Raw genomic sequence first — 13,973 nt, 5'->3', positions numbered from 1 at the left:
GCGTATGGGGAGGAGCAGAGGCGTATGGGGAGGTGCAGAGGCGTATGGGGAGGAGCAGAGGCGTATGGGGAGGTGCAGAGGCGTATGGGGGAGGTGCAGAAAGGCGTATGGGGAGGTGCGTATGGGGAGGTGCAGAGGCGTATGGGGAGGTGAGTATGGGGAGGTGCAGAGGCGTATGGGGAGGAGCAGAGGCATATGGGGAGGAGCAGAGGCGTATGGGGAGGTGCAGAGGCGTATGGGGAGGTGCAGAGGCGTATGGGGAAGTGCGTATGGGGAGGAGCAGAGGAGTATGGGAGGTGCAGAGGCGTATGGGGAGGTGCAGAGGCGTATGGGGAGGTGCAGAGGCGTATGGGGAAGTGCGTATGGGGAGGAGCAGAGGAGTATGGGAGGTGCAGAGGCGTATGGGGAGGTGCAGAGGCGTATGGGGAGGTGCAGAGGAGTATGAGAAGGTGCAGAGGCGTATGGGGAGGTGCAGAGGCGTATAGGGAGGTGCAGAGAAGTATGGGGAGGTGCAGAGAAGTATGGGGAGGTGCAGAGGCGTTTGGGGAGGAGCAGAGGCGTTTGGGGAGGTGCAGAGAAGTATGGGGAGGTGCCGAGGCGTATGGGGAGGTGCGGAGGAGTATGAGGAGGTACAGAGGCGTTTGGGGAGGTGCGTATGGGGGGGTACATACTTGTTGTGCAGCGGGGCTCGAGAGCTGCTGCTGCTGCTGCTCTCCTGCTCTGGGGCTGTGTCCTCCACACTCAACGTCTTCATCTTCCTCGTCTTTTTCTGACAAAGAGAAAAGAAAGTTTGGCAACTATTAGAGATAGAGATAGAGATATAGAGATAGAGATATAGATATATATATATATATATATATGCCAAACTTTCTTTTTATAATAACATTCAGTTTATATAAGATCTTCAAACGATCAAATACAGGAAAGGAACTTTTGCTCCTTCCAAGTGCATGTCAGATAATACTGGGTGTCACGCATACCGGGTGTCACGCATACCGGATGTCAGGCATACCGGGTGTCAGGCATACCGGGTGTCAGGCATACCGGGTGTCAGGCATACCGGGTGTCAGGCATACCGGGTGTCAGGCATACCGGGTGTCACGCATACCGGGTGTCACGCATACCGGGTGTCACGCATACCGGGTGTCAGGCATACCGGGTGTCAGGCATACCGGGTGTCAGGCATACCGGGTGTCACGCATACCGGGTGTCACGCATACCGGGTGTCACGCATACCGGGTGTCACGCATAAAGGGTGTCACGCATAAAGGGTGTCACGCATACTGGGTGTCACGCATACTGGGTGTCACGCATACTGGGTGTCACGCATACCGGGTGTCACGCATACCGGGTGTCACGCATACCGGGTGTCACGCATACCGGGTGTCACGCATACTGGGTGTCACGCATACTGGGTGTCACGCATACAGGGTGTCATGCATACTGGGTGTCACGCATACTGGTGTCATGAGTTTACTTTAGGAGGTAAATATAATAAAGTATCTTTAAGTGTTTGTTCAGTGGCTTGAAAAAGTGTTCTTACTATTCCACATTTTTGCATTTTTTGTGAAGGAGCAACAAAGTGGCACATAAATGTGAAGTGGAAGGAAAATGTACATAATTTTCCTAAAATGTGAAGCTGAAAAGTGCAGTATTCAGCCTCTATTCCCTGAGTGAACAGCTGCTGTCAGAAGTTCCCTGATGATTGCTGAAAGATTGAATGTCGACCTAATGATCAGACAAGGCCAGTTTATTGGTACACAAGGCATTTCAAAGCGCTTCACACAAAAATCACAAAGAAATTACAGACCAGTTTAAGACATAAAAGAGAATAGTCCAAAGAAAATCATTTCAATCATATCCACAGCTAAACAAAACTGATTTTTGCTTGGATTTGAAAAAATGTCACATTTATAGGTCAGGGACATTAACCAGTTTAGGGCGGGGCCAGTGATGCCCACCCAGTCCTCTAGTCTCTGTAAGAGGGTCCCATGATCGACGGTGTCAAAAGCAGCACTCAGATCTAACAGAATTAAGACTGAGGCTTTGCCCGTGTCAGTGTTCAGGCAGATGTCATTTGTCACCTTGACAACAGCAGTCTCAGTGCTGTGATGAGGTCTAAAACCTGACTGAAAAACATCAAATGAGTTGTTCATTAAGAGGAAATCTGTGAGCTGTTGTAAACAACCTTTTCAAGGACTTTGCCCCAAAATGGCAGATTATAGATGGGCCGGTAATTACTCAGTACTGCAGCATCAAGACTGCTCTTCTTTAGAAGAGGCTTTATGACCACTGCCCCTGACCCTCCCCCTGACCCCTGCTCTTCTTTAGGAGAGGCTTTATGACCACTCCCCCTGACCCCTGCTCTTCTTTAGGAGAGGCTTTATGACCACAGTTTTCAAAGACATTGGGAATGTTCCAGATTGAAGCGACATGAGTGAGTGGTGCTAATAAACTGTTCAGCACAGACTTAGAAATCTGGAGGGTCACACATGGAGGCAGCATGTAGATTCAGACTGGTGATCCCCTGGACAGTTTTGTCAGTTACAGGTGCAAAGCGCATCATGAAGTCCCAGGAACACACCAGAAGGGTCAGGGAGAAAGTTTTTTAAAGCTTAAAAACATGTTTGAAGCAGGGTAAGGATTGTAAAAAGATTTCCCAAGCTTTGAAAATTTCACGGAGCACCGTTCAATCCTTTTTCACTGATCGCTTTACTACTGCTTGTTCCCGTTAGGGTGGCGGGTGACTGGATCCCTGTGACTTTGGGGCTTATGCGGGGTAAACCCTGGCAAGGGGCCAGCTCGCAGCAGGGTTAACACACACAAACAAACCATTCATTCTCACATTCATTCACAAGGTGCAGTTTACAGATAACAATTTAACAAACATGCATGTCTTTGGACCGTTGGAGGAAGCCGGAGAACCCGGAGAAAACCCACGGCAACACAGGGAGGACTGTTCAATCCATCATCCGGAAATGAAAAGAGTATGGGATAGCTCCAAACCTACTAGCTAAGACATGGCCGTCCACCAAAACGTGCAGGCCCAAAAAAGGGGAGCACTGATCAGACATGCAGCCCACAAGCCCATGGTAACTCTGGAGGCGCTGCAGAGATGCACAGCGCGGTGGACACGAAATATATTAGTCGTGCACCACAGAAATCTGGCCATTGTTTAAAAACGCCATAAGAAGCCATGTGGGGGGGACAGCAAACATGTGGGGGGACAGCAAACATGTGGGGAACCGCAAACATGAGGGGGGGGACAGCAAACATGTGGGGGGGGACCGCAAACATGAGGGGGGGACAGCAAACATGTGGGGGGGACAGCAAACATGTGGGGGGGATAGCAAACATGTGGGGGAACCGCAAACATGTGGGTGACACAACAAACATGTGGGGGACACAGCAAACATGTGGGGGACACAGCAAACATGTGGGGGGGACAGCAAACATGTGGGGGGGATAGCAAACATGTGGGGGGACAGCAAATATGTGGGTGACACAGCAAACATGTGGGGGACACAGCAAACATGTGGGGGACACAGCAAACATGTGGGGGGGACAGCAAACATGTGGGGGGACAGCAAACATGTGGGGGTGACAGCAAACATGTGGGGGGACAGCAAATATGTGGGGGATCCGCAAACATGTGGGTGACACAACAAACAGGTGGGGGACACAGCAAACATGTGGGGGGGACAGCAAACATGTGGGGGGATAGCAAACATGTGGGGGGACAGCAAATATGTGGGGGATCCGCAAACATGTGTGTGACACAACAAACAGGTGGGGGACACAGCAAACATGTGGGGGGGACAGCAAACATGTGGGGGGACAGCAAACATGTGGGGGGACAGCAAATATGTGGGGGAACCGCAAACATGTGGGTGACACAACAAACATGTGGGGGACACAGCAAACATGTGGGGGGACAGCAAACATGTGGGGGGGACAGCAAACATGTGGGGGGGACAGCAAACATGTGGGGGGGACAGCAAACATGTGGGGGGACAGCAAACATGTGGGTGACACAACAAACATGTGGGGGACACAGCAAACATGTGGAGGACATAGCAAACATGTGGGGGGGACACAGCAAACATGTGGAGGACATAGCAAACATGTGGGGGGACCGCAAACATGAGGTGGGGAAAGCATGTGGCTACAATGAAATGGTATCAAAATAGACATATTTGTGAGATAAAAAGTCCAGACCTAAATCCAATGGAGAATCTGTTCACAAACGCTCTCCATCAAATCTGTTCTGCAAAGACGCGAGTGCAAAGCTGGGAGAGACATACGCCAAAAGACTTGCAGCTGGAATGGCAGACAAAGGTATTTCCAAAGTATTGACACGGCTGAATATTTTTGCACAATGCACTTTTCAGTTTCATGTATAATTGTCTTTTCACTTCAGAATTGTGTGTCCACTCTGCTCTGCCACTTGTCCTGTCCTGTGTGTCCACTCTGCTCTTTCCATTGTGTCCTGTGTGTCCACTCTGCTCTGTCCATTGTGTCCTGTGTGTCCACTCTGCTCTGCCACTGTGTCCTGTATGTCCACTCTGCTCTGCCACTGTGTCCTGTCCTGTGTGTCCACTCTTCTCTACCACTGTGTCCTGTGTGTCCACTCTGCTCTGCCACTGTGTCCTGTGTGTCTGCCACTGTGTCCTGTGTGTCCACTCTGCTCTGCCACTGTGTCCTGTATGTCCACTCTGCTCTGCCACTGTGTCCTGTGTGTCCACTCTGCTCTGCCACTGTGTCCTGTGTGTCTGCCACTGTGTCCTGTGTGTCCACTCTGCTCTGCCACTGTGTCCACTCTGCTCTGCCACTATGTCCTGTGTGTCCACTCTGCTCTGCCACTGTGTCCTGTATGTCCACTCTGCTATGCCACTGTGTCCTGTGTGTCCACTCTGCTCTGCCACTGTGTCCACTCTGCTCTGCCACTATGTCCTGTGTGTCCACTCTGCTCTGCCACTGTGTCCTGTCCTGTGTGTCCACTCTGCTCTGCCACTGTGTCCTGCGTGTCCACTCTGCTCTGCCACTGTGTCCTGTGTGTCCACTCTGCTCTGCCACTGTGTCCTGTGTGTCCACTCTGCTCTGCCACTGTGTCCTGTGTGTCCACTCTGCTCTGCCACTGTGTCCTGTGTGTCTGCCACTGTGTCCTGTGTGTCCACTCTGCTCTGCCACTGTGTCCTGCCCTGTGTGTCCACTCTGCTCTGTCCACTGTGTCCTGTGTGTCCACTCTGCTGTGTCCACTGTGTCCTGTGTGTCCACTCTGCTCTGCCACTCTGTCCTGTGTGTCCACTCTGCTCTGCCATTGTGTCCTGTGTGTCCACTCTGCTCTGTCCACTGTGTCCTGTGTGTCCACTCTGCTCTGCCACTGTGTCCTGTCCTGTCCTGTGTGTCCACTCTGCTCTGTCCACTGTGTCCTGTGTGTCCACTCTACTCTGCCACTCTGTCCTGTGTGTCCACTCTGCTCTGCCACTGTGTCCTGTGTGTCCACTCTGCTCTGTCCACTGTGTCCTGTGTGTCTACTCTGCTCTGCCACTGTGTCCTGTGTGTCCACTCTGCTCTGCCACTGTGTCCTGTGTGTCCACTCTGCTCTGTCCACTGTGTCCTGTGTGTCCACTCTGCTCTGCTTCTAGTGTGATGTTTGGTAACAATATTCTCAGTTGTCCTGATACTATGGATGTCCTCATTGTACCATTAAGACAGGACTGATACGAGTGAATAGGAAGCGTGACATCACCAGACAAAATGTCCAGCGTTCCATCAGCTTCATGATGAATAAAGGCTGTGAAGAATGTCCAAACATTTGATCAGAAGTTCAGCAATGTTCAATAATTAGGCCCAGGCAGCGGCCCATGAGGAGCAGGCAGCCCATGAGGAGCAGCGGCCCATGAGGAGCAGCGGCCCATGAGGAGCAGCGGCCCATGAGGAGCAGCGGCCCATGAGGAGCAGCGGCCCATGAGGAGCAGCGGCCCATGAGGAGCAGGCAGCCCATGAGGAGCAGCGGCCCATGAGGAGCAGCGGCCCATGAGGAGCAGGCAGCCCATGAGGAGCAGCGGCCCATGAGGAGCAGCGGCCCATGAGGAGCAGCGGCCCATGAGGAGCAGCGGCCCATGAGGAGCAGCGGCCCATGACAACCCAAAGTAATCTGGGCCTGTTCAGGATTTCTCCCACAGCATTTTAAAACATGAGTCTGACCTTTCGTTTGGAGAAACTGCTGATGAAGGAGCGTCCACTGGGTCTGATACTGCTGCTGGTGTCATCCATGTCTGTGCCAGCGTCATGATTGCTCTGAGTACAACAAATACACATGAACACAAGGACATTATCAGAGTTACTACTACTGCATATCATTCACTAAATACACGTGAACACAAGGACATTCTCAGAGTTACTACTACTGCATATCATTCACTAAATACACGTGAACACAAGGACATTATCAGAGTTACTACTACTGCAGATCATACACTAAATATGTCTATTGTCAAACGTCCCTTGTATGTGAAAAGACACACAAATGTATTTGATCTGCCTTTTTGTTGTTTTTTTACCAGCTAAACATCACAGGGCTAAAATGTCCTGCAAAGTGGCTAATAATTTTTAAAATATTTTTTTTCTAGAATGAAAATGAGTTAATTAAGTTAATATAAGGGTGCACGGTGGCAAAGGCGGTTAGCGCTCTTGCCTCCCAAGAAGGAGATCATGGGTTCGATTCCCGGACCAGACCTACATCACATGATCTCTCTGGGTGGAGTCTGCATGTTCTCCCCGTGTTACCGTGGGTTCTCTCCGGGTTCTCCGGCTTCCTCCCACCATCCAAAGACATGTATGTGTTAGGCAAAAATTGGTGACTCTAAATTGGCCCTAGAGAATGAATGTGAGAGTGAACTGTCTGTAATGTCTATGTCTCTGTGTCAGCCCTGCGACAAGTTGGCCACTGTCCAGGGTGTACCCCGCCTAAGGCCCGAAGTCACTGGGATAGGCTCCAGTCACCCGCGACCCCAAAAAGGGAACAAGCGGTAGAAGATGGATGGATGGAAGTTAATATAAACATACACTACCTGTCCAAAAAAGGGGCAAACTCTAATATTTTGTAGGACCGCCTTTACCTTTGATTGTAGTTTTTCCTGGCCGAGAAGGAGGGTCTAAGGACAGAGGACTCTGGGACATCGTCCCCACGGACATTGTTTAATCCGTTTTTCACTGTCGCCCTCAGAGGCAACTCTTATTGAGATTTTGGGCATTACAAAAATAAACTGAATTGAATTTATACAGCTGTCATTGTTCCTCACACAGATCTTCAGTGTGTCATTGTTCCTCACACAGATCTTCAGTGTGTCATTGTTCCTCACACAGATATTCAGTGTGTCATTGTTCCTCACACAGATCACGGCCAATGCTGTGAATAACCAGGGCAAATGAACACAATTCTCAAATTTGCGGCTTTGCCGCACTAAGAAAACACTTAGAATTTTTTTTTTAAAAACGCCTGACGCCCCGGGGCTCCTGAAGATGATATTCCCCAAATTTGAGCTTGTCCGGGCTTTCTCCCAACGAGAGGTTTGTAAGTGTGAAACATAAAAATGTGGAAATTTCAACATTGGATGTTTTTTTCATTGCTACTTTTTATCGAGATGGCAAAAAATAATTTGGGGGAAAACATTTTCTCTCAATGTAAATTTAACTGTCCTTTTGTAGGGGGCGCTATGGTGCACATTTCCATTTTTTCACGATGAACAGGGACAAGCAAGCTTGAAAGTTTAACCACTGATTAAAAAATAGTGAAATTTCAAATTGCATTGTCTAACTTTGCAGTAGACCATAAAAGTTATCAAAAAAAATGTGCAGCATGTATTCATTTTCAATTCAAGATGGTGTCATATGGTTTGTCAGGGGGCGTGGCCATATAATATATATTTTTTGTCTTCACAAGAGGAATGCGTGGCCCGAAATTTGAAGCTCTACGCAGGCTTTTAGATTTGAAAACACCCCGTCCAAATAATTTCGTCCGCAAAAAGTACTTTAAGAATGTGCGCGTGGACCATTGGAGCGGGAGGTGAATTTAGAAAGCCAAAATTATGAGCGGAGTGTTTTCCAATGCTTCTACTAAATAAAGCGGCGCTTTTGATGCAGTGCGCCGTCTGACGTTACGCTTTGCGCCGCAAAGTCACACCGTCGTGTGCCCGTGCGCCCATGCGCGCTTTGTGCCCATGCACGCCATGTGCCCATGCGCGCCGTGTGCCTGTGTGCCCGTGTGCACCATGTGCCCGTGTGCGTGCGCCGCCTGCGGTTGGCCTTCCCTGCACTCTAAAATGCCCGTCCACATTTTAAAATACCCAGTACAAAATAGGGGGGGACGGGCGTATATCTTAAAGCCTGACTCCTTTCAGTAGCTCTATGAAGTTGAGGTTTGGACATCTACCATGGGTGCAATGTCATTTGACTTTTGTAGGTGGGGCCCTCTTTAAACACAGAAAAAATTGGCCAATAAAAAATAAACATTTTTGCCAATTCTGAATTTTGGGTGAAGTTTGGTGAGTTTTTGAGCCTGTTCAGGGGGTCACATTAGAGCTGAAGCCATATTTTGAACGGTGTAGCCGTAGCGATGACAGAAACCTCCCAACAGGAAAATCACCAAATATTACATGCATTTTGCACGGGAAACAAACAATTTCTTTAGTTCTTCCCAAATTCATGACATTTTACACAAAATTTTGTTTTGGCATACCTATCAAACAAGCCAAATGGACCCATGCCATATTTTGTACGGAATGAGACTAACCTCTTTATTATAACGCTCCTCCTTGGGTTAACCCACTCTGGTTAACCCAAGGTCTTTGAGCGGCTGAGCCTCAACTTTCACTGTGAGTTGTGTTCAGTTGCCATGGCAACAGAATCATCAAAAGAAACTGAGAGCATCAGCTCCATCTTTATCAAATGGAAAGTGCAAAGATAAAATAGAGTACAACGCCCGGTGAGGAGGGGCTTAACTTCATGTTAAGATACCTCAAATTTAAAAAGTTGCAGAGAAAATTATGAAATTATTGTTAAAAGGCAATCATTTGTGTTACAGCTGTTTTTCAAACTGATTTGTTTCAAAGGTTTTTTGGCCATTTTATTAGACAGGAAAATGGGGATGAGATAAGGGAGGACACACAGTACATCGCCGGAGTCGGGATTCAGACTCATGACACTGCGGCCGGCTGCACTTGGCGTCTGACTTACATGTGCTGTGCACTAACCACTCCACCATTCTGCATTTATAATTGTACTACAAAGGCATGGCACACTACAAAGGCGTGGTACACCACAGAACAGAGAGAGATGACACCAAACGCCAAGTAGCCATTTACATTTGATGTGAAGTGCAGTCGTCACTCTCTCACACTCCGCCCTCTCGCACACTCCGCCCTCCCCCACACTCCGACCTCCCCCACACTCAGCCCTCTCCCACACTCAGCCCTCTCCCACACTCAGCCCTCTCCCACACTCAGCCCTCTCCCACACTCAGCCCTCTCCCACACTCAGCCCTCGTCCCACACTCAGCCCTCGTCCCACACTCAGCCCTCGTCCCACACTCAGCCCTCGTCCCACACTCAGCCCTCGTCCCACACTCAGCCCTCGTCCCACACTCAGCCCTCGTCCCACACTCAGCCCTCGTCCCACACTCAGCCCTCGTCCCACACTCAGCCCTCGTCCCACACTCAGCCCTCGTCCCACACTCAGCCCTCGTCCCACACTCAGCCCTCGTCCCACACTCAGCCCTCGTCCCACACTCAGCCCTCGTCCCACACTCCGCCCTCGTCCCACACTCCGCCCTCGTCCCACACTCCGCCCTCGTCCCACACTCCGCCCTCGTCCCACACTCCGCCCTCGTCCCACACTCCGCCCTCGTCCCACACTCCGCTCTCGTCCCACACTCCGCTCTCGTCCCACACTCCGCTCTCGTCCCACACTCAGCCCTCTCCCACACTCAGCCCTCTCCCACACTCCGCCCTCTCCCACACTCACCTTGGAGCTGGTTTTGTCTGAGAGGGCCGTGATGGTGAAGCTGTCTAGGTCTTCTTGGTCCCGGATCTTGGACTCCTTCATCAGATTGTCCAGCTTCTTCTTGGCCAAGTTCTCCACCTGCTTTCTGTGGGCGGCGGTCTGAAACAAGGAGACTGTAATCAGACCATTTAGTTTAGTTTAGACAGGTTAAGTTTTGATGGAATCATTTGTTCAAGCTAAATAAAGTGGTTTGTGGGAAGGTTTAGTTCATTCACTGCTATATTAAAGCCTCAGTATGTCATTTTTAAAAATTATTATAATTGTTTTCATTGCACTTACTCTAAGCAGGTTTGCTCCCGTGGCTCATTTTCCAAAGTAAAATATAAAACCTATCAATTTCCATAGAGAATGTTCAATGTTCGTTTTCAATTGCAAGTACCGTTTTTTCTGGAGTATAAGTGGCACCAGCTAAAAAATGCATAATAGAGAAGAAAAAAACACATATAAGTCGCACTGGAATATGAAATGCGGTTGCAAGTGTGAAAATAACAAATAATATCACATATAAGTCGCTCCGGAGTATAAGTATATACGTATAAAAATAAGTATAAGTCGCTGTGATGAAATGTAAATACATGATTCTATTTCTGTGATGTATTTTATTTGCATAATAGTGATATGACGATATTTGTATATTACCTGCGTCATTAGTCTAAGAGAAAAACGGCATGTAACAAACTGCATTTGTGAAGGTATCGTAAAGATGGGCCAGAGGAATGTTTATTCTAGGGAGGGGGTGTAACAGCCCAGGGGAGTTTAGGTAAACATTACCCATGCTTTATCTCTAAGGAAAATACCAACTGTTGTAAAAGACAAGTGCCTTGATGTGAAGCTGACCAATGAGAATGTGACCCGCCTATTTCATAATTTGTAATAAAACCAACCTGCAAGAGAAAAAACGCGTGAGACCAAGGAGGGTCGCCAGGCTATTTACGCCAGCCTGGCGACCCAGCCCGACGGTTTCTCCCATGCATGCTACACAAAAGTCTGACGTTTCTATATCATTTCATATTCTAAGTTGAATTGTGTTCTCTGTGTGTTAAGGAATAGCATTGGTTTATGTCTAATTTCTTGACATTTTCTGGTCCTTCGAGCCGGATGACCAGCTGCCCTTAGCGAGATTGAGCTGTGAATCGGTGAAAGTCTGTGTGCACAGCAGAAGGAAGTCCACTTTTCCCCGTGGCCGCCCATCGCACCTCATGCGCGTCGTGTAGAGGCAGCAGAACACAGGCGACGAAGAAGGTTAGACAAAACTTTGTGTGTGAAAAAGAGTGAGCCATAAAACGTTTTATACATCAGTTTGATATTTCTGAAAAATATTGTTGGTGGATGCCCAGTTTAGTATTACTGTGAAATATTGTTGGCTTATGCCCAGTTTAGTATTACTGTGAAATATTGTTGGCTTATGCACAGTTTAGTATTACTGTGAAATATTGTTGGCTTATGCACAGTTCAGTATTACAGTGAAATATTGTTGGCTTATGCACAGTTTAGTATTACAGTAAAATATTGTTGGCTTATGCCCAGTTTAGTATTACTGAGAAATATTGTAGGCTTGTGCACAAGATAAGTTTCTCACATAAGCAGAAGTTTGATATTGTTGGAAAAATATTTGTTGGCTATGTAGATAAGTTTCTCTTTATGTAGATAAGTTTCTCACATAAAGGAGGCCGACTCTATAGCTTTTATATAGTGCCCATGCTCGTACACAGGTTTGAAAAAACACCCCTAATCACTGACCTCCTTACCCCTGAAAAAGTACCCCTTTTCACTGAACAAGCCCAAAAAAGTACCCATTTTTAGTGACAAAGCCTGAAAATATACCCTTTTTCACTTTAAAAGTTTGAAAAGTGCACTGAAACATATTACCATAGTATTGTTATACAAAATTCTCAGAAATAACTTCATTTCAAACATATATACAAGTACAAAATGATATTTATAGCAATGAGTTGTCAAAAAAACAGGTTCAGATCAAGATAGCTCACTGAATGTTCAAGCACATGAACATAACTCACATATGCAAGGCAGACATTTTATGTACAGATAGTTATTTAGCACATAACAGTTTTTTAATGTACACAAGTTTTATAGCACAAAACTCAGCACTCTATAAGCAAAATGTATTTACATTATCAGCCTCGCTCCGCATCGCGCGCGCTCCGTTCGGCCGCTCTGTGCACACTCCTTGCGCGGCACTCTTGGGCAGTGAGAGAGCCGGGCACGCACGCCGGGGAGAAGAGATGACGGGGCGGTTAGGGCGCACCGTCACAGTCAACAAACAAAAAAAATCACCAAAATTGCTTGAAAAAGTACCCCTATTTGCCGAAAAAGGACCCCTAATCACGGATCCGCGGAAACGGCCGGAAACCCCCCCCTTTTCCGCGATTTTTTGTTCGAGCATGGACACACCTTTCCACAGAGTCGGCCCCCCGGGTAAACTTGCTAAGAGAAGAAGATGAATTCAGATTTGTATAGATGGCCAATATTTTGGGGAATGTGATCACAGACGGGACACTTCCAGTCCCCGACATAGAATACAAAAAATGTTGTGTGTGCACAGAACAAAGCTACGTTTTGTTTTATTTTTGTTTAAAAAATTATCTTTTTGGACTTATTATGTCACCATAATGCATGACTAGATGAAAGTACAGGACGAAAAAGAGACAGAAATGTTCTTAAATTTAGAATATATGTAGATTACAGGCACAGGCCCGGAGGGATAATATGGGTAAATGGATGACTACTGATGTTTTTGGTGGGACACACATGGGTCATAAAAGTCAGATAGTCAGAGATAACAACCGGGCTATTGAATGGCAAAGAGGGAGGCCAGGATGGAGCAGATGTCCTTATCTTTACGTATCACAGTGACACCAACAGCAACGCCTCAGCGGCGGGTTGACGGTGTAATGAAACTAAAGTGAATGTACACATTGGACTGATAGTCTTAGTGAATTAGACCTCATTATAACACAGTATAGACTGGATGACGCAGAAATACAACAGGTTCTGATGCAGTAAATCTTCATTAGATATAGTTCAAGGGAAAGGACTCAGGACAGAGGCAAGAGGTGGTTAGACTACAGGAAGGGCCTGGGGAAGGAATGTAGAGCAGTAAAATGCAGGAGGAGAATACATTTTATGAGACCCGCAGATTACCTGAAGATAGTGAAAACTAAACAGGGGGGATGGGTGAATCAATACATGAGTTTACAAGCAGAATGACAGAGATATTGATTGAGATAAAGATAACACAGGAATCCCAGGGGATGCAGCGTCTGATGGTTATATCAGCAGCAATTAGAAAGGAAAAGCAGGTTACAAGTGAGGGTAAAGAGTAAGTGAAAAGAGGGACAGATAGAGCAGGATTAGAAATTTGGAGGGTGTTTCCTCCGTTACGAGAGGAAGACAGAGAACAGACAGAGGGGAAGACAGAGAGGAAGATGCATGCCAGACAAAGAAAAGACAGGAAAGTAGGGAACAAGGGGAAAAACAGGTTGATAAAAAAAGACGTGCCTTATAACCAAGGGGAAAGTTTAGGATCATTTTGATTTTTAATACGCATATAGATTTGCTAGAAAAACTAATACACAATGTTTGTAAAGCATCACATGAGCAGGTGTGAAAGATTGAGTTTGGAACTCACCTGAAGCACATATAGAAGATTAGCACATATTACATTAGATTTGTGACATTATTCAGGCCACACCAACAGAGGAGATGTGAAACTTGATGCTTAATTATGTGAACAATTCTAAGTTGTGAACGGACCCTTATGGCCAGCTCAACGGGGGAATTATTGAGATAATTATTATAGTTTGATGTATTTGAATTGCACACGCACGCGGGCGCACACCCAAACATTTAGAGTTTGAAACAAATGGTGGTAAAACAGAAAAAAACAA

At 47.3% G+C, this 13,973-nt stretch overlaps 1 protein-coding gene across 1 annotated transcript in view; it reads right to left on the bottom strand.

The window, feature by feature from the left end:
- The window catches only part of LOC140363582 (uncharacterized), a 123,318-nt gene that overhangs the window by 34,894 nt on the left and 74,451 nt on the right, over positions 1-13,973 (bottom strand). The window contains 3 exon segments of the mRNA XM_072450216.1: positions 672-769; positions 6,211-6,303; positions 10,027-10,164. Coding sequence (XP_072306317.1) covers positions 672-769; positions 6,211-6,303; positions 10,027-10,164 — 329 coding nt within the window.

This window comes from Eucyclogobius newberryi, unplaced genomic scaffold (genome assembly GCF_026437365.1).
Source record: "Eucyclogobius newberryi isolate DKJ021-1_F unplaced genomic scaffold, fEucNew1.0.hap1 SCAF_17, whole genome shotgun sequence".
Taxonomy (NCBI): domain Eukaryota; kingdom Metazoa; phylum Chordata; class Actinopteri; order Gobiiformes; family Gobiidae; genus Eucyclogobius; species Eucyclogobius newberryi.
The sequence above is the reverse complement of the archived record's forward strand: the minus strand, read 5'-3'. Positions and strand labels throughout refer to the sequence as shown.